General features: G+C 48.2%; 3 protein-coding genes across 9 annotated transcripts in view; 1 reads left to right on the top strand and 2 right to left on the bottom strand.

Moving 5' to 3' along the window:
• The window catches only part of LOC134337020 (protein PML-like), a 40,243-nt gene extending 21,317 nt beyond the window's left edge, over window positions 1-18,926 (bottom strand). The window contains exons 1-2 of one of the 2 annotated variants that reach the window (XM_063031770.1): window positions 18,857-18,926; window positions 6,732-7,228 (exon numbers count right to left, since the gene is read on the bottom strand). In XM_063031770.1, the coding sequence (XP_062887840.1) occupies window positions 6,732-7,225 (494 nt within the window). In that variant the 5' untranslated portion in view covers window positions 7,226-7,228; window positions 18,857-18,926. Of the gene's footprint in view, window positions 1-6,731; window positions 7,229-12,603; window positions 12,674-18,856 lie in introns of those variants that run through there. The other variant, XM_063031769.1, reaches the window with a different exon arrangement.
• Window positions 11,110-15,564, top strand: LOC134337021 (uncharacterized). 4 transcript variants are annotated; one of them, XM_063031772.1, is made up of 2 exons: window positions 11,110-12,216; window positions 14,413-15,564. In XM_063031772.1, exons 1-2 carry the CDS (start codon window positions 12,204-12,206, stop codon window positions 14,994-14,996), a joined length of 597 nt encoding a protein of 198 aa, XP_062887842.1. In that variant the 5' UTR covers window positions 11,110-12,203; the 3' UTR covers window positions 14,997-15,564. The 4 variants fall into 4 exon arrangements, 2 of the variants coding, with proteins under 2 accessions (XP_062887842.1, XP_062887841.1); XM_063031771.1 differs by lacking the exon at window positions 11,110-12,216 and adding an exon at window positions 12,309-12,337; XR_010015913.1 differs by lacking the exon at window positions 11,110-12,216 and adding an exon at window positions 12,804-13,028.
• A 4,471-nt stretch (window positions 18,927-23,397) lies between the features above and the next one.
• Window positions 23,398-27,959, bottom strand: LOC134336827 (protein PML-like). Of its 3 annotated transcripts, none has more exons than XM_063031370.1 (4): window positions 27,738-27,946; window positions 25,758-25,806; window positions 25,501-25,633; window positions 23,398-24,346 (listed from the first exon to the last, which is right to left on the bottom strand). In XM_063031370.1, exons 2-4 carry the CDS (start codon window positions 25,770-25,772, stop codon window positions 23,607-23,609), a joined length of 888 nt encoding a protein of 295 aa, XP_062887440.1. In that variant the 5' UTR covers window positions 25,773-25,806; window positions 27,738-27,946; the 3' UTR covers window positions 23,398-23,606. The 3 variants fall into 3 exon arrangements, with proteins under 3 accessions (XP_062887440.1, XP_062887441.1, XP_062887443.1); XM_063031371.1 differs by lacking the exon at window positions 27,738-27,946 and adding an exon at window positions 27,682-27,717; XM_063031373.1 differs by lacking the exon at window positions 25,758-25,806 and having other exon boundaries at window positions 27,738-27,959.
• Window positions 27,960-27,966: the final 7 nt, after the last annotated feature.

The raw sequence follows: 27,966 nt of genomic DNA on the forward strand, positions 1-27,966 counted from the left end.
ATGGGGTCACAGAGTGATATTAGTCTGGAAACCAGTGTGTGATGGGGTCAGAGTGATATTAGTCTGGAAACCAGTGTGTGATGGGGTCACAGTGTGATATTAGTCTGGAAACCAGGGTGTGATGGGGTCACAGAGTGATATTAGTCTGGAAACCAGTGTGTGATGGAGTCAGAGTGATATTAGTCTGGAAACCAGTGTGTGATGGAGTCAGAGTGATATAAGTCTGGAAACCAGTGTGTGATGGAGTCAGAGTGATATTAGTCTGGAAACCAGTGTGTGATGGAGTCAGAGTGATATTAGTCTGGAAACCAGTGTGTGATGGAGTCAGAGTGATATTAGTCTGGAAACCAGTGTGTGATGGGGTCACAGAGTGATATTAGTCTGGAAACCAGTTTGTGATGGAGTCAGAGTGATATTAGTCTGGAAACCAGGGTGTGATGGGGTCACAGAGTGATATTAGTCTGGAAACCAGTGTGTGATGGAGTCAGAGTGATATTAGTCTGGAAACCAGTGTGTGATGGACTCAGAGTGATATTAGTCTGGAAACCAGTGTGTGATGGGGTCACAGAGTGATATTAGTCTGGAAACCAGTGTGTGATGGAGTCAGAGTGATATTAGTCTGGAAACCAGTGTGTGATGGAATCAGAGTGATATTAGTCTAGAAACCAGTGTGTGATGCAGTCAGAGTGATATTAGTCTGGAAACCAGTGTGTGATGGGGTCACAGAGTGATATTAGTCTGGAAACCAGTGTGTGATGGGGTCAGAGTGATATTAGTCTGGAAACCAGTGTGTGATGGGGTCAGAGTGATATTAGTCTGGAAACCAGTGTGTGATGGGGTCAGAGTGATATTAGTCTGGAAACCAGTGTGTGATGGGGTCAGAGTGATATTAGTCTAGAAACCAGTGTGTGATGGAGTCAGAGTGATATTAGTCTGGAAACCAGTGTGTGATGGGGTCAGAGTGATATTAGTCTGGAAACCAGTGTGTGATGGGGTCAGAGTGATATTAGTCTGGAAACCAGTGTGTGATGGAGTCAGAGTGATATTAGTCTGGAAACCAGTGTGTGATGGGGTCAGAGTGATATTAGTCTGGAAACCACTGTGTGATGCAGTCACAGAGTGATATTAGTCTGGAAACCAGGGTGCGATGGACTCAGAGTGATATTAGTCTGGAAACCAGTGTGTGATGGAGTCAGAGTGATATTAGTCTGGAAACCAGTGTGTGATGGGGTCACAGAGTGATATTAGTCTGGAAACCAGTGTGTGATGGGGTCACAGTGTGATATTAGTCTGGAAACCAGTGTGTGATGGGGTCAGAGTGATATTAGTCTGGAAACCAGTGTGTGATGGGGTCAGAGTGATATTAGTCTGGAAACCAGTGTGTGATGGAGTCAGAGTGATATTAGTCTGGAAACCAGTGTGTGATGCAGTCACAGAGTGATATTAGTCTGGAAACCAGTGTGTGATGGAGTCACAGTGTGATATTAGTCTGGAAACCAGTGTGTGATGGAGTCAGAGTGATATTAGTCTGGAAACCAGTGTGTGATGGAGTCAGAGTGATATTAGTCTGGAAACCAGTGTGTGATGGGGTCACAGTGTGATATTAGTCTGGAAACCAGTGTGTGATGGGGTCACAGAGTGATATTAGTCTGGAAACCAGTGTGTGATGGAGTCAGAGTGATATTAGTCTGGAAACCAGTGTGTGATGGAGTCACAGAGTGATATTAGTCTGGAAATCAGTGTGTGATGGAGTCAGAGTGATATTAGTCTGGAAACCAGTGTGTGATGGAGTCAGAGTGATATTAGTCTGGAAACCAGTGTGTGATGGGGTCACAGTGTGATATTAGTCTGGAAACCAGTGTGTGATGGAGTCAGAGTGATATTAGTCTGGAAACCAGTGTGTGATGGAGTCACAGAGTGATATTAGTCTGGAAACCAGTGTGTGATGGAGTCAGAGTGATATTAGTCTGGAAACCAGTGTGTGATGGGGTCACAGAGTGATATTAGTCTGGAAACCAGTGTGTGATGGAGTCAGAGTGATATTAGTCTGGAAACCAGTGTGTGATGGGGTCACAGAGTGATATTAGTCTGGAAACCAGGGTGTGATGGGGTCAGAGTGATATTAGTCTGGAAACCAGTGTGTGATGCAGTCACAGAGTGATATTAGTCTGGAAACCAGTGTGTGATGGGGTCACAGAGTGATATTAGTCTGGAAACCAGTGTGTGATGGAGTCAGAGTGATATTAGTCTGGAAACCAGTGTGTGATGGAGTCAGAGTGATATTAGTCTGGAAACCAGTGTGTGATGGAGTCAGAGTGATATTAGTCTGGAAACCAGTGTGTGATGGAGTCAGAGTGATATTAGTCTGGAAACCAGTGTGTGATGGGGTCACAGAGTGATATTAGTCTGGAAACCAGTGTGTGATGGGGTCAGATTGATATTAGTCTGGAAACCAGTGTGTGATGCAGTCACAGAGTGATATTAGTCTGGAAACCAGTGTGTGATGGGGTCACAGAGTGATATTAGTCTGGAAACCAGTGTGTGATGGAGTCAGAGTGATATTAGTCTGGAAACCAGTGTGTGATGGGGTCACAGTGTGATATTAGTCTGGAAACCAGTTTGTGATGGGGTCAGAGTGATATTAGTCTGGAAACCAGTGTGTGATGGAGTCACAGAGTGATATTAGTCTGGAAACCAGTGTGTGATGGGGTCACAGAGTGATATTAGTCTGGACACCAGTGAGTGATGGGGTCAGAGTGATATTAGTCTGGAAACCAGTGTGTGATGGGGTCACAGAGTGATATTAGTCTGGAAACCAGTGTGTGATGGAGTCAGAGTGATATAAGTCTGGAAACCAGTGTGTGATGGAGTCAGAGTGATATTAGTCTGGAAACCAGTGTGTGATGGAGTCAGAGTGATATTAGTCTGGAAACCAGTGTGTGATGGAGTCAGAGTGATATTAGTCTGGAAACCAGTGTGTGATGGGGTCACAGAGTGATATTAGTCTGGAAACCAGTTTGTGATGGAGTCAGAGTGATATTAGTCTGGAAACCAGGGTGTGATGGGGTCACAGAGTGATATTAGTCTGGAAACCAGTGTGTGATGGAGTCAGAGTGATATTAGTCTGGAAACCAGTGTGTGATGGAATCAGAGTGATATTAGTCTGGAAACCAGTGTGTGATGGGGTCACAGAGTGATATTAGTCTGGAAACCAGTGTGTGATGGAGTCAGAGTGATATTAGTCTGGAAACCAGTGTGTGATGGAATCAGAGTGATATTAGTCTAGAAACCAGTGTGTGATGCAGTCAGAGTGATATTAGTCTGGAAACCAGTGTGTGATGGGGTCACAGAGTGATATTAGTCTGGAAACCAGTGTGTGATGGGGTCAGAGTGATATTAGTCTGGAAACCAGTGTGTGATGGGGTCAGAGTGATATTAGTCTGGAAACCAGTGTGTGATGGGGTCAGAGTGATATTAGTCTGGAAACCAGTGTGTGATGGGGTCAGAGTGATATTAGTCTAGAAACCAGTGTGTGATGGAGTCAGAGTGATATTAGTCTGGAAACCAGTGTGTGATGGGGTCAGAGTGATATTAGTCTGGAAACCAGTGTGTGATGGGGTCAGAGTGATATTAGTCTGGAAACCAGTGTGTGATGGAGTCAGAGTGATATTAGTCTGGAAACCAGTGTGTGATGGGGTCAGAGTGATATTAGTCTGGAAACCACTGTGTGATGCAGTCACAGAGTGATATTAGTCTGGAAACCAGGGTGCGATGGACTCAGAGTGATATTAGTCTGGAAACCAGTGTGTGATGGAGTCAGAGTGATATTAGTCTGGAAACCAGTGTGTGATGGGGTCACAGAGTGATATTAGTCTGGAAACCAGTGTGTGATGGGGTCACAGTGTGATATTAGTCTGGAAACCAGTGTGTGATGGGGTCAGAGTGATATTAGTCTGGAAACCAGTGTGTGATGGGGTCAGAGTGATATTAGTCTGGAAACCAGTGTGTGATGGAGTCAGAGTGATATTAGTCTGGAAACCAGTGTGTGATGGAGTCAGAGTGATATTAGTCTGGAAACCAGTGTGTGATGGGGTCAGAGTGATATTAGTCTGGAAACCAGTGTGTGATGGGGTCAGAGTGATATTAGTCTGGAAACCAGTGTGTGATGGGGTCACAGAGTGATATTAGTCTGGAAACCAGTGTGTGATGCAGTCACAGAGTGATATTAGTCTGGAAACCAGGGTGCGATGGAGTCAGAGTGATATTAGTCTGGAAACCAGTGTGTGATGGAGTCAGAGTGATATTAGTCTGGAAACCAGTGTGCGATGGAGTCAGAGTGATATTAGTCTGGAAACCAGTGTGTGATGGGGTCAGAGTGATATTAGTCTGGAAACCAGTGTGTGATGGAGTCAGAGTGATATTAGTCTGGAAACCAGTGTGTGATGGGGTCACAGTGTGATATTAGTCTGGAAACCAGTGTGTGATGGGGTCACAGAGTGATATTAGTCTGGAAACCAGTGTGTGATGGGGTCAGAGTGATATTAGTCTGGAAACCAGTGTGTGATGGAGTCAGAGTGATATTAGTCTGGAAACCAGTGTGTGATGGGGTCACAGAGTGATATTAGTCTGGAAACCAGTGTGTGATGGGGTCACAGAGTGATATTAGTCTGGAAACCAGTGTGTGATGGAGTCAGAGTGATATTAGTCTGCAAACCCGTGTGTGATGGGGTCAGAGTGATATTAGTCTAGAAACCAGTGTGTGATGGGGTCACAGAGTGATATTAGTCTGGAAACCAGTGTGTGATGGGGTCACAGAGTGATATTAGTCTGGAAACCAGTGTGTGATGGGGTCACAGAGTGATATTAGACTGGAAACCAGTGTGTGATGGAGTCAGAGTGATATTAGTCTGGAAACCAGTTTGTGATGGGGTCAGAGTGATATTAGTCTGGAAACCAGTGTGTGATGGGGTCAGAGTGATATTAGTCTGGAAACCAGTGTGTGATGGGGTCACAGAGTGATATTAGTCTGGAAACCAGTGTGTGATGGGGTCAGAGTGATATTAGTCTGGAAACCAGTTTGTGATGGAGTCACAGAGTGATATTAGTCTGGAAACCAGTGTGTGATGGGGTCACAGAGTGATATTAGTCTGGAAACCAGTGTGTGATGGGGTCACAGAGTGATATTAGTCTGGAAACCAGTGTGTGATGGAGTCAGAGTGATATTAGTCTGCAAACCCGTGTGTGATGGGGTCAGAGTGATATTAGTCTAGAAACCAGTGTGTGATGGGGTCACAGAGTGATATTAGTCTGGAAACCAGTGTATGATGGGGTCACAGAGTGATATTAGTCTGGAAACCAGTGTGTGATGGGGTCACAGAGTGATATTAGTCTGGAAACCAGTGTGTGATGGGGTCACAGAGTGATATTAGTCTGGAAACCAGTGTGTGATGCAGTCACAGAGTGATATTGGTCTGGAAACCAGTTTGTGATGGAGTCAGAGTGATTTTATTCTGGAAACCAGTGTGTGATGGAGTCAGAGTGATATTAGTCTGGAAACCACCGTGTGATGGGGTCACAGAGTGATATTAGTCTGGAAACCAGTGTGTGATGGGGTCACAGAGTGATATTAGTCTGGAAACCAGTGTGTGATGGAGTCAGAGTGATATTAGTCTGGAAACCACCGTGTGATGGGGTCACAGAGTGATATTAGTCTGGAAACCAGCGTGTGATGGAGTCAGATATTCGTTTGGAAACCAGTGTGCAATGGAGTCAGAGTGATATTAGTCTGGAAACCAGTGAGAGATGGAGTCAGAGTGATATTAGTCTGGAAACTACTATGAGATGGAGTCACACAGTGATAGGAAGCACAGCACATAAATAGACCTTTGGCCAAAAACTCTTAAGCTGCCTCATCCCATGAACCTGCACAGGACCACAGTCCTACATACCCTTATTATCCATGGACCTATCCAAACTTCTCTTAAATGTTGAAATCAAGCTTGCATCTGCTACTTGTGCTGCTGGCTCATTCCACACTTTCATGACCCTCTGAGCATAGAAGCTTCCTCTTTCCCCCTTCACCTCTAGTTGAAGTCCCACCCAACTTCAGTGGCCAAAGCCTGCTTGCATTTATCCTATCTATACCCTTCATAATTTTGTATACCTCTATCAAATCTCTTCCCACTCTATCAATGCGTCTTATCATCTTGTACACCTCTATCGTCATCTTTCACCCTCCTTCTCTCTAAAACTAAAAGCTGCAGCTCAGTCAACCTATGCTCATCAGGCATGCCCTCTCGTCAGGGCATCATCCTGGTAAATTTCTTTTGCACCCTCTGCTAAGCTTCTGCGTTCTTCCTACAATGAGGCGACTGGAACTGAACACAATACTGCAGGGGTTTATAAAGCTGCAACATTAATTACTTCGTGGCTCATTAAATGAATCCTCCATCAAATGAAGGCCAACACTTTTAACCATCCTACCAATTTACGTGGCAACTTTGAGGGTGATCTATGGTCATGTCTGTCTGGAGGTCACTCCAATGAATCCTCACTACCAGCCCCTCAGTTTGCCTGCAGCTCATTCCCCCTGTGGACCACAGTGTTTTCTCGTCTTTGCCTTCCTGCTCTCCCCTGATTTTGCAAAATACAAATGTTCGAAATGAAATGGAGAGCAAAAAGAAGCAAGTCTAATTTAAAAAAACAAGCCAAACCTGCAGGGCAAACCTTACTTAATCAGCTGATCTTCATGAGTACTGCAGGGGATGGCCTTTGATCTTCTCAGAATATTCAAGAATTCATCTGAGTTCAGCTTTCTCAAGGTTCCCAAGGTTTGCACGTGCTTCGTGTGATCTGCCACCAGCACCTGGTGGACCTGCAGACACTTGCTGCACAGAAGCTTGTCACACTCCGGGCACATGTACTCCGCCAGAGTGTCCCCCTCACAGGAGGCACAGTGCAGCCCCACATTGGCCAAGATCTGCTGCTGCTTTTTCATGCTATTCTGTATGTTTGACACCAATATATTGTCCTGCAGGGAGGAGACACTTGAATGAGTCGCCATTTCACAGGTGGGACATTTGACATAATCCTTCTTGCAATCACGCTCCAGGCAACCTGCACAGAAGGTATGAAGACACGGCAGGAGCTTTGGATTTGTTGCTGGCCTACTGCAGAGGCGGCACTGAAAAAATTCCTCAATGTTAGTCACCGACTCTTTCGCCATGACCTGCAACAAGGAAATACTCAATAAAACATATTTATATTATACAACGAGGAACATAGAACATTGCAAAAAGGACAGGTCTTTTGACCTACAATCTTGTGTCAACCTTTTAATCTACACTATAATCAACTTAACACAGCCCTCCTGCGTAGCTCTTCATTTTTCTAACATCAGTGTGCCAATCTGGGAGTTTCTTAAATGTCCCTGGTGTATCTGCCTTGACCACTACTCCATGAACACTGTCTGTGCAAGAAAATTTAGCTCTGACATCCTCCCTCTATACTTCCCTCCAATCACCTTAAAATTATGTTCCTTGTATTAGCCATTTCCAGCCTGGGAACAAGTCTGTCCACACTATCTACAAACCCCATTTCCAGAAAAGTTGCGATATTTTCCAAAATGCAATAAAAACAAAAATCTGTGATATGTTAATTCACGTGAACTTTTATTTAACTGACAAAAGTACAAAGAAAAGATTTTCAATAGTTTTACTGACCAACTTAATTGTATTTTGTAAATATACACACATTTAGAATTTGGTGGCTACAACACCCTCAACAAAAGTTGGGACAGACTCCTTTGTGCCAAAATTCGTGAGGGAATTGTTAGTCAGTTCAAAAGGAACATTTCTCAACGCAGAGAATTTAGGTCTTTCAACATCTACAGTAGATAATATTGTGAAAAGATTCAGAGAATTCAGAGACCTCTCAGTGCGTAAAGGGCAAGGTCGGAAACCACTGTTGAATGCGCGAGATCTTCGAGCCCTCAGGCGGCACTACCTAAGAAACCGTCAGGCTACTGTGACAATTATAGCCACCTGGGCTCGGGAGTACTTCAGAAAACCATTGTCACTCAACACAGTCCATCGCTGCATCCAGAAATGCAACTTGAAACTGTATTACGCAAGGAGGAAGCCATAGATAGATAGATCTACTTTATTAATCCCGAGGGAAATTTGGTTTCGTTACAGCCGCACCAAACAGGAATAGAGCGTAAATATAGCAATACAAAAACCACCAACAATCAAACAGCAAAATGCGAACTATGCCAGATGGAAAATAAGTCCAGGACCAGTCTATTAGCTCAGGGTGTCTGACCCTCCACGGGAGGAGCTGCATGTTCGATGGCCACAGGCAGGAACGACCTGCCATGCCGACAAGTGTTGTATCACGGTGGAATGTGGCAGAAGTCCAACAGTAAAAAGTTCAATATCCAGTCTGCAAACATGTTCCTTGATTGTAAAATGCCCCGGATTGCACCATCCGTTGTTAACCAGATCAGTAAGGACCCAACTCCTTTACGCTTACCGCTCTCAGTGCACTTCCGGTCAGGCGGAACGGTATTACCCACCGAACTCCTCTTCTCCAGAAGTCTCTGTTGTCTCGACCTGGTCCTCTTTCCTCGACTTTGTGATCCCCCTCTGCATCCTCTGTGTGTTTTCCTCCGGATTTCAGCAGGGGTGTCCGCCGCTCTGCTCGCTAAACTGGCCAGCATTAGCTGGAATACACAATGCGACCTTGCTTCTGTCCCGTGTGTCGGGATGTAACCATTTCCAGCGCTAAAAAAACCCAAATAAAACTCTCTCTACCAGCATGCTAGAGAGGGTGCAGCTTTGACGTGTTACCGTGAGAAAAAAAATACAAAAAATAACGTAAATTAGAAAGTAAGAAGAAAGTAAGAATAGATCAGAACGGCTGTACCAGGCTGCATGCACGACTGGCGCATGCGCACATGGACATCAACTCTATGCAAAAACGCCGGCAAGTTCTCTGGGCCCGAGCTCATCTCAGATGGACTGAAAGACTGTGGAACCGTGTGCTATGGTCAGATGAGTCCACATTTCAGCTAGTTTTCGGAAAAAAACGGGTGTCAAGTTCTCCGTGCCAAAGCTGAAAACGACCATCCAGATTGTTATCAGCGAAAGGTGCAAAAGCCAGCATCTGTGATGGTATGGGGGTGCATCAGTGCCCACGGCATGGGTGAGTTGCATGTATGTGAAGGTACCATTGACTCTGAGGCGTATATTAGGATTTTAGAGAGACATATGTTGCCGTCAAGGCGACGTCTCTTTCCGGGACGTCCATGCTTATTTCAGCAGGACAATGCCAGACCACATTCCCCGCATGGGCTACAACAGCGTGGCTTTGTAGACACAGAGTGTGTGTGCTTGACTGGCGCTGCCAGTCCAGATCTATCTCCTATTGAAAATGTATGGCACATCATGAAGAGGAGAATCAGACAACGGAGACCACAGACTGTTGAGCAGCTGAAGTCTTGTATCAAGCAAGAATGGACAACATTTCCAATTGTAAATCTACTACAATTAGTATCCTCAGTTCCAAAACGATTAAGAAGTGTTATTAAAAGGAAAGGTGATGTAACACAATGGTAAACATGCCTCTGTCCCAACTTTTGTTGAGTGTGATGCAGCCATCAAATTCTAAATTTGTGTATGTTTACAAAATACAATTAAGTTGGTCAGTAAAACTATTGAAAATCTTTTCTTTGTACTTTTGTCAGTTAAATAAAGGTTCACGTGAATTAACATATCACAGATTTTTGTTTTTATTGCATTTTGGAAAATATCCCAACTTTTCTGGAAATGGGGTTTGTAATTGTCTTATCATCCTGTAGACCTCTCATCCTCCTTCTTTCCAAAGAAGAAAACCCTAGCTCGCTCAATCTATCTTCATAAGACATGCTGTTTAATCCAGGCAGCATCCTGGTAAATCTCCTCCGCACCCTCTCTGAAGTTCCCACATCTTCCCTATAATGAGGTGACCAGACTGAATGCAATATTACAAGTGTAATCTAATGTCATAGAGCCGTAACATTACCTCGTGGCTCTTGAACTCAAAGTGAAATGCAAGAAACTGTAAATACTGGAAATCTGAATGTGGGAAATACCCAGCGGAGAAATACAGAGTTATCATTTTAGGTCAGAGTAAGCAGACAGAGACAGGGAATTCCTGTCAGAGAGAGAGGTGGTGTTCCTGAAGCAAATTTATAGTGAACTCAACATTAATCAAAAAGCAAACCAAAACTGTAAATATTGAACAAAGTAAAGATGACAAAAAATATCTGTCTCGTTTACATTTAATTTCATATTTTTCCTAATTCTTATGAAGGGTTTCATCCTGAAACATCAACTCTGGTTTTCTGTTCACTGCCTAACTTGCTGAGTCTGTCCAGCATTTTCTATTCTGGCCATTTTCAACATTGCCTGAGCCCCTTGCTGACACGCAAGTGGCGGTGAACGTCAGAACAGCAGGAAATGGTACATAGCCTCCAGGTTTCCAGTTTGTCTATTCAGCAGCGCAGGGGTGAATGTCCACGCTGTGGTCAGTGCGGCCAATAGTGAGGAGAAATCAGAGCTCTGCACTTGTCACTGGGTAAAGCTTGGGATCCATAACCAAGGAAGTGGTAACAGGATACCGCACAGTGTTTATGATCAAGCAGGATCGAAGGGGCTGTGACAGCTGAGCGAGTCACAATCATGACTCAGTCCCCTAAGGTTAGCTGCACTTCCCAGCGTGACCCGCAGATGGCTCTGGACCCAAAGCAACGGAACCGAGGGCTAGCAACAAGTCGGAGACGACCGGCAGCAACTCAGATACCAGATTCGGACACGGCGGAATCATATCCACTCTTAAAGTGGGGTCCGGACTTACAGAGTTCTTCCAACCCTTATAAGAAATTCTTTGACCTGCACCTCACTCTCCAGTCCCAGCATTTCCAGCATCTACGGCGGTATAACCACCTAGAGTGCTCGCTCCTCCCACACTGATCCACCACTCCAAAAGCCCCCACCCCTTCTAAACCTGTGACCTTTTTCACAGGAGGACAGGGGACCAGGCCACTGGGTAACCTCTCACACAACCCCGCCATGGGGAGCACCTTCATCTGGAGAAAAGCAGCAGTTCAGAAAGGCAGCCCCGAACGACCCCGTCTCCCCACCAGTATACTCACATTCCCGAGGACAACTGGAGATGTGCCGTAAACAAACAAGATCAGACATGGCCTCTTTCCTCCCTCTGGGCCATTCTCTCCTCCACAGCACTGACATCATGTTCTCAGGAGATCTTCCCACGAGGGCTTCCAGTCTTACAAACCCTTCCCTCTTCTATCCAAAACCCAATAGTACTTCATTGATCTGGCCTGTTCCTGCCCATAGAACAGAGCAGGTCGTTCTGCTGATCTTGTAACCTATTATGAGATCGATCTAACCTTCCCTTCCACTTAGTCCTCCATTTAACTATCACCCATGTGCCTACGTTTTTTTAAAATGCCCTAATGTATCTGCCCCTACCAGCACCCCGGCCGGACATTCAATGCATCCAACACTCTACCTCTGGCATCCCCAGTACTTTCCTCCAATCACCCCAAAACTATGCCCCTAGTATCAGCCTTTTCCTGCTAACCTTGGCTGTGCTCCCTTTTCTCTGATTATGCCTATTCCCATATCCGATCATACTACCGCGTCAATATTTCTGTGGTCCCAACATGCTCATCTCCACCTCTATCTTAGCATCTTCATCCACGCCAATTTGGTCCGAGAACCCTTTACTTCTTCGTTGAACAGAAGCCCAGTCTCCCCGTGACAGATGCCTGAACGTGTTCTCACAGTGAATAACTTCGACTGAATCCAAGTCAAAGGTCCTCACAGGGGTCCGAGCCTCTCTCTCTCTCTCTCTCTCTGGGTTACGTGGAGCAGTTTAACTTTCAGTCCTAGCTTATTTTTAATATTGCTTTGTTCAACTTCTTTTCCATTACACCGAGGACTGTATTAGTACTGCTTCCTGCCCTCCAACACAACACCAATATATCAACCGATTTGCTGCCAGTTTCCACCCCATTCTTCAGGTACCTGCGCACCGTGCCGCCGGGGGTTACCTGGGTTATGTACCGGAGTTAAAGCGGGAAATCGTGCAAATCTCAGCAGCACGATCTGTGGAGCGAGGAGGGTTAACGAACGTTAATGAAAAAGAGAGGTAACAAGTCATCACAACTGAGGGAAGTTTGAAACTGAATATGTTTAAATACAGGGAGAGGGTGGGGAGGACAGAACGCTGTCAGTGTGGAAGATCAGCATGAACAGGAAACACTCAGCAGGTCAGTCAGCGCCGGCGGAGGGGCCCGCGCAAAAGCCTGATCACTCTGCCAAAGTTCCCTGCCTCTAGACCCTTCCCTTTTCCGTCCCGACCCTTTGCTTCCCGGTCCGGCCTAGCCGCCAGCCAGCTACTAGGGTGGGCTAGCAGGCCGTTCGGGAGTTGGGGTGGTGGGGGGGCGGGGACGGGAGATATCCGGGCGGCTCTGGAGGGCGACGGGCAGCGCAGTTACGGGACTCGGTGTCAGGTCTCCCGGCTGCTGTTACTCACGGACGGTACGATCGGCGGTCCCCTCCGCTACTCCTCCAACTTCTGTCGCTTCGGGAATCGAAAGTGAAAGTTGGGAGGGGCGGGGCCGTCCCGCTGATTGACACTTCTAGGAGCTGCCCCCCACCCCTCACCCATTTACCCGAGCCCCGGAGGGCCGTCCCGCTGATTGACACCTCTAGGAGCTGCCCCCCCACCCCCGCCCCATGTCTCCGAGTCCCGCGGGGCCGTCCCACTGATTGACACCTCTAGGAGCTGCCCCCTACCCCTCACCCATTTCCCCGAGCCCCGTGGGGCCGCTCTACTCAGTGAGTAACACGCATCAAAGTTGTTGGTGAACGCAGCAGGCCAGGCAGCATCTCTAAGAAGAGGTACAGTCGACGTTTCAGGCCGAGACCCTTCGTCAGGACTAACTGAAGGAAGAGCTAGTAAGAGAAACGGAGGTAGAAACGGGAAGTGCGGGGTGTGGGAACTATAAGGTTGGTAGCAGTGGATGGGAGATCCCCTGAGCGGATAAAGTCGGTGATGGTGTGGGAGACAATGGCCTGGTGCTCCTTAGTGGGGTCACGATCAAGGGGTAAATAAGAGGATGTATCCGCGAGTTGTCACTGTGCCTCGGTGAGGTAGAGGTCAGTATGCCAGACTACAACAGCACCCCCCTTATTGGCAGGTTTTAAATAAGGTAAGGATTAGTGCAGAGGGAGTGGAGAGCAAAGCGTTCGGAAGGAGTGAGGTTGGAATTGGAACAAGGTGCGGTGAAGTCGAGGCAGTCGATGTCCCGTTGGCAGTTAGCGATAAAGAGATCCAGAGCAGGCAGAAGACCAGAGCGGGGTGTCCAGAGCAGGTAGAGCATTCAGTGAGTGTCGGGGGAAGCAGCACCGGAAGAGGGAAGGAGCTCTGCGGCTGGAGAGTGTAGAGTATGTAGTATGTAGAATGAAACGCTTGAAGATGAGTGATTGGAGTCTCCTTTCCCAACTCCTGGCCCCCGAGCTCCCATCTTTGTCCCCCTCATGGTACAGTTTACCGTTCCTCAGCTCGCCAATCACCCCAGACCCCTTGGCTCAGCACTCCCTCCTCCTCTATATCCACCTCGCCTCTCGTTCTTGGTACTCAAAATGTCAACCACCTTCCTCCCAACAGATGCTGAATCAACCCCCCCCCCCACCCAGCAATCTGTGTGTTTATCCAGATCCCAGCATTTGCAAACTCCAGTCTCCCACACATCAGGTCAGCCGCTGGATGAAGGAAAGCCTCTCTGGCCCGCACAACAATCACCGGCTTAGAGAAATAGAGGGTAATGCACTAGGGAAATTCCAGGCAGTCTGTAGGGTAGGTAACATGGACAGCACAACATTGTGGGCTGAAAGGCCTGTAATGTGCTGTAGATTTATGTTATAGATATGTATAGATCTATATATCTATACACCTTTTAAATCTACTCCTCAGCTCTTTTTCTCCAGTCAGATCTATCTCTTTGAGTTTGTCAAGTTACCACTGAAAACCTGATGTTCACTAGTCATGTTACATCTGCACATGGTCACAGGAGGAGATGTGTTCAGCTAGATGCTTCAAGTATTTAGTGAACTGAGGCATTACTAGGGGGCTTCCACTGCCGTAGAGGATTGTGGGATTACCTGACCTCCATTGTGAACTTTCAATCACTTTCACTCTCCTGCCACAACCAACTGGAAAGGGAGACAGGTGGTCAGGGGTTGCTCGTGCCAGGCAGCGGAGAGGAGTCCAAACTGTAGGTCCACGTAATGTTTACACAGGCCTGAAAGGAATGTTGTGTTTTAATATTATGTCTTCCAGAAAATAATTGTGACATGGTACAGCTGTCGGCAGTAAGCGGTGAGAAGATCTTTGACAAGTACATACTGCCCGTCAAGTCCATCTCAGAAGGTGCATCGGCTATTAATGGGTTTCAGGTCATGGATGGGGTGCTGTACCGGTTTGGGGAACCTCAATCCACCAGCAGCCTCCAGGAAACCATGGAAGCTTTCCTGCAGTTCCTGAAGGCTCTGGGCACCCCTTTGCTAATAGGTCACAACATCTGGAAGTTTGATGCCCCTATCCTATTACGAGTCTTGGAAGAGCTGTCCATGAAAGATCAGTTTGCCAGTTGTATAACCGGGTTCCTGGACACCCTCTGGCTCGCCGAGTGTGCTGTCCCCAGGTCAGAGGTTAAAAGCTATATGCAAACTGAATTGGTGCAAGTATTTCTCAAGAAAGGTTATAAAGCTTACAATGCTGTAGAAGATGCAAAGAGTTTGCAGGAGCTGTATTCTGTCCTTAAATCCCATGGAGGACACAATTACAAGATCATGTTCAATAGGATGATTAATCATGGAAATGCTGCCGGATTGTCCCATTTATCCTTTGGGGAAAAAATCTGAAATATTTAAGAAAGAGGACGCTCCTGGACATATTCTCCCTAATGCGAATTCAAAGTCCCCCTATAATGGCAGAGATGATCCAATAGGAGACCAGAAAAGATCCCACACTGTCTCATGTCTGCAGAACCACCCAAAATGTGCAGTAGAAACTCCAGTTCCCTCATTCTTATCACTGCCAGGCTGATCTTGCCCCTGACAGAGGCAGCCTTATGTGGGGATTGAGAGTTGCTGAGAGCTAAACTTTTGGAGGAACAACATGGCAGTTATCTAAGCATGGTCAAAATGAAAGCATAGGCTCAGATAGATCAGCAGATTGAGCAACTTGCCATGCACCGTTCGGGATGCCAACACATCCAGAAGAGTGTCCAGAGCTGTCAGAACCATTTCCTGCAGTCCCAGAATCAACTCCTACAACCACCATGGAGGAGGCCCAGAACCTGAGATTGCTTTACAGCCACAAGCCATACAGGTTGAGATGCATTCTCTATTGAGTTGCACTTTCTAACTAAACGGAGAAGTGATCTGTACTTAATATTTTACTATTGTAAATAAATTGTTTGATTAAGTACTCGTTGTTGTTTACATAATTCATTACAGGTTATACAGGTTATATGTAAAAATACGTGAATGGCAGACATCATCACACCATGCATTCATTCGAAGTAAAACAAACTAAGGACTCATTAGTCCTAGCACTGTTTTCTTTCAAATAGTTTTGTTTTTGAGTTACACCCAGCTCCCAACCCCATGGGGGTGGAAAGCTCCTGCAGTGGTGCACGTATACAGGGTTGGGCCCGCTTCCCATCTGTAGGTGCAAGCCTCCTGGCTCTGCACTCCACACGGTGACGTCTAGTAACCCGTAGATGGCAGACCAGGCGGCGCTACCCCATGCACCTGATCAGCAGCCGGATATCCCCATCCCCATCCCCATCCGGACAGCAACCGAGAGTTTCCTGAAACTCAGGTCAGCACCCATCCCTCCCGTCCAGCCTGTCAACTCTCCCCACTACCCTCCTCCCTGTCCTCTGTCCCACCATCTCCACTCCCTCTGTTTATCCCACACTCTCTTCATTTCTCCCATCACATTTTCCCTACTTCCAACCCCACTCCTTAAAAAGAACGGAATGTTTATAGACCCATGCTCGCCTAAGTCTCTGAACAGAGCAGCCCCTGGCTTATCTGCAGGGATAGCTGTCCACTGACTTGCCCTGTCATTGGTTCCTTGGTTTAATTTCAAGAATAAACTTTATTCATTATATATATACACACAAGAAAAAAATAGCACAATGCAGAGTTTCTTACATTTCCAGTGTCATTTGGCCAGTTCACTTTGCACTGTCTGCACAACCTTTCTTATCCACATTGCTCTATAACCACCTGCGGACTCCTGGGGTTAACAGCCTTACTGTTAGAAATCTGTCTCTCAGTGTTCAGTAATAGAAGGGCTCCTTCCCCACAGAGCTTTGGCACCAAGCTTTAATGCACCCCTCAACATGCAGACTGGACTGTGCTTTAAGGCACCCCTCAGCGCGCCGTCCTGCGGCCAGGACTGTGCTTTAAGGCACCCCTCAGCGCGCCGTCCTGCGGCCCGGACTGTGCTTTAAGGCACCCCTCAGCGCGCCCTCCTGCGGCCCGGACTGTGCTTTAAGGCACCCCTCAGCGCGCCCTCCTGCGGCCCGGACTGTGCTTTAACGCACCCCTCAGCACGCCGTCCTGCGGCCCGGACTGTGCTTTAACGCACCCCTCAGCACGCCGTCCTGTGGCCCGGACTGTGCTTTAACGCACCCCTCAGCACGCCGTCCTGCGGCCCGGACTGTGCTTTAATGCACCCCTCAGCACGCCCTCCTGCGGCCCGGACTGTGCTTTAATGCACCCCTCAGCACGCCGTCCTGCGGCTCGGACTGTGCTTTAATGCACCCCTGAGCACGCCGTCCTGCAGCCCGGACTGTGCTTTAATGCACCCCTCAGCACGCCGTCCTGCGGCCCGGACTGTGCTTTAATGCACCCCTCAGCACGCCATCCTGCAGACAGGACTGTGCTTTAATGCACCCCTGAGCACGCCGTCCTGCGGCCCGGACTGTGCTTTAATGCACCCCTGAGCACGCCGTCCTGCGGCCCGGACTGTGCTTTAATGCACCCCTCAGCACGCCGTCCTGCGGCTCGGACTGTGCTTTAATGCACCCCTGAGCACGCCGTCCTGCAGCCCGGACTGTGCTTTAATGCACCCCTCAGCACGCCGTCCTGCGGCCCGGACTGTGCTTTAATGCACCCCTCAGCACGCCATCCTGCAGACAGGACTGTGCTTTAATGCACCCCTCAGCACGCCGTCCTGCGGCCCGGACTGTGCTTTAATGCACCCCTCAGCACGCCGTCCTGCGGCCCGGACTGTGCTTTAATGCACCCCTCAGCACGCCATCCTGCAGACAGGACTGTGCTTTAATGCACCCCTCAGCACGCCATCCTGCAGACAGGACTGTGCTTTAATGCACCCCTCAGCACGCCGTCCTGCGGCCCGGACTGTGCTTTAATGCACCCCTGAGTACGCCGTCCTGCGGCTCGGACTGTGCTTTAATGCACCCCTCAGCACGCCGTCCTGCGGCCCAGACTGTGCTTTAATGCACCCCTGAGCACGCCGTCCTGCGGCCCGGACTGTGCTTTAATGCACCCCTCAGCACGCCGTCCTGCGGCCCGGACTGTGCTTTAATGCACCCCTCAGCACGCCGTCCTGCAGACAGGACTGTGCTTTAATGCACCCCTCAGCACGCCCTCCTGCGGCCCGGACTGTGCTTTAATGCACCCCTCAGACTGTACCGGTCAGCAGCATTTCCTTGTGGTCATCTTGCTGTACTGCGAGACCAACAAGTTTCGGGCAGATCAAAGAGATCACCAAGATGATGACTTTCCAGTCGTACTTAGAGCCTTGCATCTTTCTCCACACCCTCTTATGAAACCCAGAATGTGCACAGATGCATAACTGTCTCAATCCCAAGCACTCAGTAGGTGGGGAGCGAGATATTAACTGTGCAGGATGGCTCTAACTGGGAGGGCCCCTCTCACTGCCAACCAAGCAAAGTCTTAGTGCTTGACACGAGGAAACCTGCAGATGCTGGAATTTCAAGCAACACACATCAAAGTTGCTGGTGAACGTAGCAGGCCAGGCAGCATCTCTAGGAAGAGGTACAGTTGACGTTTCAGGCCGAGACCCTTCGTCAGGACTAACTGAAGGAAGAGTGAGTAAGAGATTTGAAAGTGGGAGGGGAGGGAGAGATCCAAAATGATAGGAGAAGACAGGAGGGGGAGGGATGGAGCCAAGAGCTGGACAGTTGATTGGCAAAAGGGATATGAGAGGATCATGGGACAGGAGACCTAGGGATAAAGAAAGACTCTCCCTCCTTTTTCTCCCTCTGTCCCTCTCAGTATCCCCCTCCCCCTTTCTTTCTCATATCCCTAACAGGGAACCACTGTCTGGTGTTGTCCATCAAGTTCCTGTCCCACAATGGCTGCCAGGCATTCTGCACTGACCACTGTCATGTGTAGTTGTGGTCAAAGGTGTTTACTTGGTAGAGTTTTTCCACAAAGGACAAGTGTGGCAACGTGCAGCTGACTGGGATGCTGTGCAGGAACAGGACTGGACTCGTCACCCACACCAGGAACAGGTGTTCGTCAAGGCGCGGGTGATGTTGAGTATGCTTCCCTCTCCATTGTCCCTGTATTTGTTCATCGTGACCAATCTTGGATCCCCAGCGGAATGGGAACAAGTGCCAGATGTTTAGCCCAACGGATCTGCTGGCTGTTGTTACTCAGCAGTCCACTTTCCACCTTCCACCAAACAAAAATGAAAATTGAGCAGGAGGGCTTACCGTGATTGGTTTTGCCAGTTCAAAGCCCAAAGGGCTTGTCTTCCGACTGGTTCTGCCAGTTCAAAGCCCAAAGGGCTTGTCTTCCAACTGGTTCTGCCGGTTCAAAGCCCAAAGGGCTTGCCCTGTGACTGGTTCTGCCGGTTCAAAGGCCAAAGGGCTTGTCTTCCGACTGATTCTGCCAGTTCAAAGCCAAAGGGCTTGTCTTCCAACTGGTTCTGCCGGTTCAAAGCCCAAAGGGCTTGTCTTCCGACTGATTCTGACAGTTCAAAGCCAAAGGGCTTGTCTTCCGACTGGTTCTGCCGGTTCAAAGCCCAAAGGGCTTGCCCTGTGACTGGTTCTGCCGGTTCAAAGGCCAAAGAGCTTGCCTTGTGATTGCTTCTGCCGGTTCAATGCCTGATATGAATCTTCTATGTGTTCCTATGATCTCTTGGGTCACTCTGCTCACAGTCCGTCTGGGGAGAGGAACACTCAGCCTGGGACAACTACATGGACAGGTATTGGTGTTTAAACAACCTGCTGAAGAAAATCAACGTGTCGAGTAGTGACTGTCTGGTGAAAGGGTTTTCCCCACCCTAGCTGCCTATCACCCATCTTAGCCTCCACCCACAGTTTACCTTTCCCCAATCCACCAATCACCTCAGACCCCTGGCTCACCACTCCTTCTCTCCTTAAACACAAAACACACTGCAGATGCTGGGGTCAAAGCATTCTCTCCTTATACTGTCCACCTCCCCCCTCGTTCCTTCTGTTGGGTTTTTGTCTCGAAATGTCAACCATCACTTTCCTGTAAGTCCCCCAGCAATCCCACATCCCAAAGATGTGCAGGTTGGTGGGTTAGTTGTTGCTGTCAGCAATCCCCAGTGTACAGTGGCAGGAGGGGGCGGGGAGTAGGAACGTGGAGAAACCTCTGGGACATCTCATCTGGACCAGACAGGAAGGAGGACTGGTACAACTCAGATTTAAAGTAAACCATTTAGGCAAAGTGTTTGTACTGTGAATTGCAATGCTTTTATGAGCATATGTTTGGAAAAAAGTCATGAAGGAGAATGTAGGTGAGCAGCAGAGGGTATCGACAGTTTGTTTCTGGCTTACCCTGCCCACCATCATACAACAACGAAGCCTGACACTCCACCTGTGGGCAGCGGTCATGTTGTCGTGTGCCGGGGCAGGTGTGGGCAACAGTGAACCATCCGAGTTATCACAAAAAATCAAGACCTTTTTAAAAAAATCGCAATGCAGCTGGCTACATCAGCATTGATTGTCTGTCCGTACCTCCTCACTGTGCTGGATGGCATGTACTGCATCTCAACGGCAGGAATAGTCATTGCCTGGCATGTCTGCAGCACAGATGCCATTTACCCATTACTGTCCATTGCCTGAATCTTATCCAGCTCATTAATAATGCATGGATTATTCGTAAGGCCAGTGATGTTGTGGGGATGGAACTGGACTCTCTCACGGTGGTGTCTGAAAAGAGGATGCTGTCCAAGTTGCATGCCATCTTGGACAATGTCTCCCATCCACTACATAATGTACTGGGTGGGCACAGGAGTACATTCAGCCAGAGACTCATTCCACCGAGATGCAGCACAGAGCGTCATAGGAAGTCATTCCTGCCTGTGGCCATCAAACTTTACAACTCCTCCCTCGGAGGGTCAGACACCCTGTACCGACAGGCTGGTCCTGGACTTATTTCACAATTTACTGGCATAATTTACATATTACTATTTAACTATTTATGGTTCTATTACTATTTATTATTTATGGTGTAACTGTAACAAAAACCAATTTCCCCCTGGGATCAATAAAGTATGACTATGATTATGACTATGGCTATGACTATGGATAGCTTGCTGAACAATTGGGAATGTTTAATTGTAAGTAAACATCAAGGAAAGCAGAATATTGATGGAGAGGGAACTGCCTTGGCAACTGTCCTTATTGAGAAAGTAAGGAGGCATGGGATCCAAGGGGACATTGCTTTGTGGATCCAGAATTGGCTTGCCCAACTGGCAAAGAGTGGTTGTAGATGAGTCATATTCTGCATGGAGGTCGATGCCCAGTGGAGTGCCTCAGGGATCTGTTCTGGGACACTTACTCTTTGTGATTTTTATAAATGACCTGGATGAAGAAGTGGAGGGATGGGTTAGTAAATTTGCTGATGACACAAAGGTTGGGGGTGTTGTGGATAGTGTGGAGGGCTGTCAGTGGTTACAGCAGGACATTGATAGGATGTAAAACTGGGCTGAGAAGTGGCAGATGGAGATCAACCCTGAAAAGTGTGAGCTGGTTCATTTTGATATGTCAAATATAATGGCAGAATATAGTAGTAATGGTAAGACTTTTGGCTGTGTGGAGGATCAGAGGGATCTTGAGGTCTGAGTCCATAGGACACTCAAAGCTGCTACTCAGGTTGACTCAGTGGTTAAGAAAGCATACGGTGCATTGGCCTTCATCAATCATGGGATTGAGTTTAGGAGCCCAGAGGTAATGTTGCAGCTGTATAGGACCCTGGTCAGACCCCACTTGGAGTACTGTGCTCAGTTCTGGTCACCTCATTATAGGAAGGATGTGGAAACCATAGAAAGGGTGCAGAGGAGATTTACAAGGATGTTGCCTGGATTGGGGAGCATGCCTTAGGAGAATAGGTTGAGTGAACTCGGCCTTTTCTCCTTGGAGCGACAGAGGATGAGAGGTGAACTGATAGAGGTGTATAATGAGAGGCATTGACCGTGTGAGTAGTCAGAGGCTTTTTCCCAGGGCTGAAATGGCTAGCACGAGAGGGCACAGTTTTAAGGTGCTTGGAAGTAGGTACAGAGAGGATGTCAGGGGTAAGTTTTTTACGGAGAGAGTGGTCAGTGCGCGGAATGGACTACCAGCGACGGTGGTGGAGGCAAATACAATAGGGTCTTTTAAGAGACTCCTGGATAGGTACATGGAGCTTAGAAAAATAGAGGGCTGTGGGTAACCCTAGGTCATTTTTAAGAAAAGGACATGTTCGGCACAGCTTTGTGGGCCAAAGGGCCTGTATTGTGCTGTAGGTTTTCTATCTTTCTACGAATCCGTACGGTGTTATCCTGGGGCTGGAACGTTTGGGAAATATCTCTTCCTCTGTATATAGCATGCCTCACATTAACAATGTAGCCTCCTGTACATCAGTGAGACCTGACGTAGATGGGAGACCGCTTCGCCGAATCTGCCAGAAAAAGCAGGATCTTCCAGTGGCCACCCATTTGAATTCCACTTCTCAATCCCAAATGACCATCCATGGCCTCCTCCACTGTTGTGACAAGGCCACACTCAGGTTGGAGGAACAACACCTTATATTCTGTCTGGGTAGCCTCCAACCTGATGGCATGAACATTGACTTCTCTAACTTCCGCTAAGGCCCCTCACACTCTCTTTTACCTTTCCCCACCCCCTTTTCCCTCTCTCACCTTATCTCTTTGCCCACCCGTCGCCTCCCTCTGGTGCTCCTCCCCCCTTTCTTTCTTCCATGGCCTTCTGTCCTCTCCTGTCAGATTCCCCCGTCTCCAGCCTTGAATCCCTTTCCTGAATCAACTTCCCAGCTCTTTATTTCATCCCTCCCAGTTTCACCTATCACCTTCTGTTTGTCCCTCCACTCCCCCACCTTTTAACTCCACTCCTTATCCTTTTTTCTCCAGTCCTGCTGAAGGGTCTCAGACCAAAACATCGACTGTACTTTTATCCATAGATGCTGAGTTCCTCCAGCATTTTGTGTGTCGATCAGACTTCCAGCATCTGGAGATTTTCTCTTGTTTGTGCTTGTGACTCACATTAATAGTGTTTTCTCTGGTTGCCCATTGATACCAGTGCTGCTGGTATCAAGAAGGGGAGTGGAATGGAACCTGATGGGAGGAAGGTTATTGATGAAGCAGCTGAGGACAGTTGAGCCCAGGACACGGCCCTGAAACGGTGAGAGGGTGGTGCCCCCTGTTCAGGTGGGATCTGGACACTGGAACCAACTTTTATCGCAGATGTTGAAAGCAACAATGATGCATCCAAGGCTGGGGCTGAACCCATGAGCTCAGTGTGTGAGCTGTGATCTGTGTTTCCGACACCATCAGCGAGCAGGTGTGACATGTCTTCGCACAACATGGCTGCTTTTACATCCTCAGTAACACCAACCTGATCCCTATTTGACCCCATCTCACCCTCCTTTCCCAACAAGCATGATTTCACGCACACTGTTCCAACCCCAAAGCTGATCAGTATCAGATCCCACCCCTTCAGTCTTCAGGATCGTAAACTGTCCCACACACGTCACCCCGACCATCCTCCAACATTCCCAGAAATGCTTCATTCATCACTCCACTCTGCTGCTCTACCCAGTCCACTATCCTGATAAATCCCCTTCCCCTCTCCTTACTCCCACCCACCACACCGCGCTCTGTGCTGAGGCCCACGGATCCCCACCCTCACCCAACTTCAACCTCAATCCAGAACTCCTGATCAGTTCTCCTTCTCCACTCCTCCTTAACTGTAACTCACACACTCTGTCCACATGTAATCTACAGCCAAAATTAAAAAATATTTATTTAAGACTTCATAAGATAAATTTGCATTAGATTTATAAAAACGCACTATTAATTGTTTGAACAATGCAGAGATCTAGAGCGATGGGGTAAAAACAGCGGTAGAAAATGTTGTAGCTTCAGGGAAAAGAACAGTGCTTGTCGAGTGGAACATCGGTTCTGGTTGTTGAGTTCCACCAGCGATACGTCACCCTTCACTTACTGAAAAACTTTGAGAGTCTAATGTAGTTACGCTCCGTGTGTCCCAGAGACTCGAGGAAACTCTTCAGTCCTTCACTCCCACCCTGTTGGTGCGCTGACTGCAACTTCTCGAGACTAACTCCCTGCATTGCAAGTTTATCAGCTAATTGAAAGAAAATTAGTTTTTCTTTGAGCAAGGGCTGCAGAGACACTTGGCACTCAAGCTGAGTGATTGAAAACTGACTACTTTTCTTCTGTTCTGGAGTAAATTTAAGGACAGAATACAGCTCCTGCAAACTCTTTGCATCTTCTACAGCATTGTGAGCTTTATAACCTTTCTTGAGAAATACTTGCACCAATTCAGTTTGCATATAGCTTTTAACCTCTGACCTGGGGACAGCACTCTTGGCGAGCCAGAGGGTGTCCAGGAACCCGGTTATACAACTGGCAAACTGATCTTTCATGGACAGCTCTTCCAAGACTCGTAATAGGATAGGGGCATCAAACTTCCAGATGTTGTGACCTATTAGCAAAGGGGTGCCCAGAGCCTTCAGGAACTGCAGGAAAGCTTCCATGGTTTCCTGGAGGCTGCTGGTGGATTGAGGTTCCCCAAACCGGTACAGCACCCCATCCATGACCTGAAACCCATTAATAGCCGATGCACCTTCTGAGATGGACTTGACGGGCAGTATGTACTTGTCAAAGATCTTCTCACCGCTTACTGCCGACAGCTGTACCATGTCACAATTATTTTCTGGAAGACATAATATTAAAACACAACATTCCTTTCAGGCCTGTGTAAACATTACGTGGACCTACAGTTTGGACTCCTCTCCGCTGCCTGGCACGAGCAACCCCTGACCATGTGTCTCCCTTTCCAGTTGGTTGTGGCAGGAGAGTGAAAGTGATTGAAAGTTCACAATGGAGGTCAGGTAATCCCACAATCCTCTACGGCAGTGGAAGCCCCCTAGTAATGCCTCAGTTCACTAAATACTTGAAGCATCTAGCTGAACACATCTCCTCCTGTGACCATGTGCAGATGTAACATGACTAGTGAACATCAGGTTTTCAGTGGTAACTTGACAAACTCAAAGAGGATAGATCTGACTGGACATGAAATACAGGGGCACTGGTGAAGGTATGTTGTTAATTAGTGTGGGGTAGGAGTGAATGATGGATGGAGTGGCCTGGAAAGTAGACAATTGAGAAACATATAGACTGGAGGTAGACTAAGCTGGAAATGACACGTGGACAGAGTGGTTGAGAGACGGAAAGCGTCTGGGAGTAAGAGACAGAGACAAGGGCCCAGAGTGAATCAGACAGGGTGTCCCCTGAAATCAGTAGTGATCCATCGATTTTACTACCTTTGCGGATGAAGTGTGAGGTCCAGTTTCCCCAAGGGTGTCCACACTGCTCTGCCTTAGTTCCATCTCAAACTGAGTTCCTGTACTGATCACCTCTTCCCCACTCCACTAATTGTTACAGTAATTAAACAGGATGTAGTGAAAAATGCTTCCTAGATAGCAGCAACGACACAGAATCCCCTGGTCAGCGCAGCTGAAACCAGTATCTACAGTGTGAGGAGAAGGTGTTATTTGCAGGGCCTTGGGGAACTGATTACTTTACCAGGAGCCAGCAGGGAATTGATGGGTTGTAAACAAAAAATAATCTGCAGATGCTGGGGTCAAAGCAACACTCACAACACGCTGGAGGAACTCAGCAGGTCGGGCAGCATCCGTGGAAAAGATCGGTCAATGTTTCGGGCCAGAACCGAAACGTCAACCGATCTTTTCCACAGATGCTGCCCGACCTGCTGAATTGATGGGTTGACTGAATACCCATTCGAGGGCTCTTCAATTCTATGGTTCATGTAGCAGACGGGGTCTTACATGATCACACATCTGTTACCTAGTCCTGTGGTTTCCAGATCAAAGAACACCAGGGTCTCCTCCGTGCTCCCCCGAGGATCACTCTCTTCAACGACAACTGTCTCACCACCAGACTCCATCTGCACTGCCTCTCCAGGCCCAGCACCTGCAGCCTGTGGGAAAAGGATTCACTCATTGTCACATTAATAAAAGTAACACTTAGTGAATGGTGTTGAGAGCCCAGACGATGTCCCACAGCCTGGAACATATGTATAGATGCCTCTCGACAATGCTTACCACAGAATCTGCCATCTATTCGCTGCTGTGCCCAAACTTGCTGCAGGACCTGTAAGTACAAAGCTCATGCTCAGTGACCCCCTTCCTGTTCCCTCACTTCACCACCCCTCATCCCTGAAAACTCCCCTGGGAACCCCAGTCTACAGCACAAAATGATTTTTTTTTTCTGAAAATCATAAAGCTGCCAACACTGAGAAGGTAAATTAAAAACAGGAAACACTTGGCAATCCAGGCAGCCCCTGTGGACAGAGAATCGGTTAATGTTTCAGCCTGGGACCCTTCATCTGGAACGTTAACTGTTCTACCTTCAACAGCTGCTGCCTTCCCTATGGACGCACCAGAAGGCTGTCAAATGCAACTTTGTCAGCAACTTTGTGTCCGGTTCCCAGATTGCTTCACACTTTCCCTTCCCCTTTACTACTACTACTAATAATAATATTATACAGTATATGCAAATCTTCAGAAAGTTCTTTCCTGGTGGTACCTGCTGGGCGAAGCAGTCTCGCAATATACATCGCGTCTCATACAGGAGGCCACATCAGGACTTCCCAATACCAGACATCCCCCCCCCCTGCAAAAATTCATTTTAGGGAGGTAACACCATCAATTTGCGGGAGACTTCCGGGAGAGGTGGGATGTCTGCAATAGAGTAGCTCCTTAGCAGCTGGCCAGCTAGTTTAAATAACGTTAGCTATGCTAATGAACAAATGACACCTGTTAAACTCACCTCAACATGTCTTTTACAGTCTTAACCCACCACAGGCAATAGAAAAGTCACTGTTGCAAACAGTGCAGCGAGCAACACTGTCATTATTTTTGACCCCTATTAGACAGGGGTACACTTTAGTGTAGTCTGGGGTGATGTACGTTTTATATTTTTTTTGGAACACTCTGCCATGGCGCGCGCGCTCTCTCTCGGTCGCGCGCGCGCGCTCTCTCTCTTGTGGTCGCTCTCCCGCTCTCTCTTGTGGTCGCTCTCCCGCTCTCTCTTGTGGTCGCTCTCCCGCTCTCTCTTGTGGTCGCTCTCCCGCTCTCTCTTGTGGTCGCTCTCCCGCTCTCTCTTGTGGTCGCTCTCCCGCTCTCTCTTGTGGTCGCTCTCCCGCTCTCTCTTGTGGTCGCTCTCCCGCTCTCTCTTGCTTTCGCTCGCTCGCTCTCAAAAAATTGATTTCCGTGATGTTGTATATAATTTGCGGGTATCAGGGAGCCACTATTCAAATGCGGGAGACTCCTGGAAGTTCCGGGAGAGGTGGGATGTCTGGGATACAGTAGAGAGGGAGGAGGTGTAGGGGCAGGTATGGAACTTGTTCCCACTTGCCACGATACGGGCTTTTAACAATTCGAGCTACACAGCAATATCTATGTAAATCTGCAGAGAATCACAACACTAAACACCACTAGAATAGTCCGAAAGGTCCTAGCGATTGAGAAATGAGTGTGCTTGGCTATGCCCGTACCCCAGGTTTTACCAGCTTGAGCTGAGAAAAAATAAATAGTAATAATAATGATTATCTGCGGGTGTGGGTTGCCACAACGATCCGTCACCCTGCTCGCTGGCCCGGGGAACACAAGCAGGATATGGATGGGAAGAGATTTTTTTTCACCCGGGGCGGTGGAGCTCCGTCCCCGTGTGTCGTGAGAATGGTCGAAGGATCTGTAGATGTTCAGGAAGCCACCGAATGGAGAATCCCCTCCCTCTGGGTCACCGGGACATTCCCATCAGAGACAGGGAATTCCTGTCAGAGAGAGAGGTGATGTTCCTGAAGCAGATTTATACTGAACTCAACGGGACTTTCCGATCTCTGGGTCACTGGTATTCCACCCCCCACGACCTCCGGTTCACCGAAACTTCCATCCCCCAGGTCTTCGGGACCTCCATTCTCCGCGACTCCCGATCTCCAGAAACCGAATAGAGTGGGTTACAGACCTCTGTCCTGTAGTCCCGTAGCCCAGCTCTTCCGCCCACCGCCGCGGAGTACTTACCGTACCGCGCTCCGCTCGACGCTGACCCAGCTTCTGCCCGCAGCGCCGCCTCGGCCGCTCGCTTTTCTGCGGGAGACCTGCCCACTGACTCACCGGGACCTGCCCGGGCAGCACCAGGAGGGCGGTGACATTATCGGGGAGACGCGAGGGGAGCGGCAGAGTAGGGGAAAGAGGTGGGGTTGAGGTGGGGTTGAGGCGGGGGCAGAGGTGGAGTTGAGGAGGGGGAAGA

The sequence above is a fragment of the Mobula hypostoma genome, chromosome 23 (genome assembly GCF_963921235.1).
Source record: "Mobula hypostoma chromosome 23, sMobHyp1.1, whole genome shotgun sequence".
Lineage (NCBI taxonomy): Eukaryota > Metazoa > Chordata > Chondrichthyes > Myliobatiformes > Myliobatidae > Mobula > Mobula hypostoma.

Bases quoted from the DNA above. Each gene is read 5' to 3' on its own strand.
- LOC134337021 (XM_063031771.1), top strand. From the start codon at position 12,316: ATGAACAGGAAACACTCAGCAG. The intron at 12,338-14,412 runs GTCAGTCAGCGC...TATGTCTTCCAG, and splicing joins GAACAGGAAACACTCAGCAG to AAAATAATTGTGACATGGTA.
- LOC134336827 (XM_063031370.1), bottom strand. The intron at 24,347-25,500 runs GTAACAGATGTG...TATGTCTTCCAG, and splicing joins TCTGGAAACCACAGGACTAG to AAAATAATTGTGACATGGTA.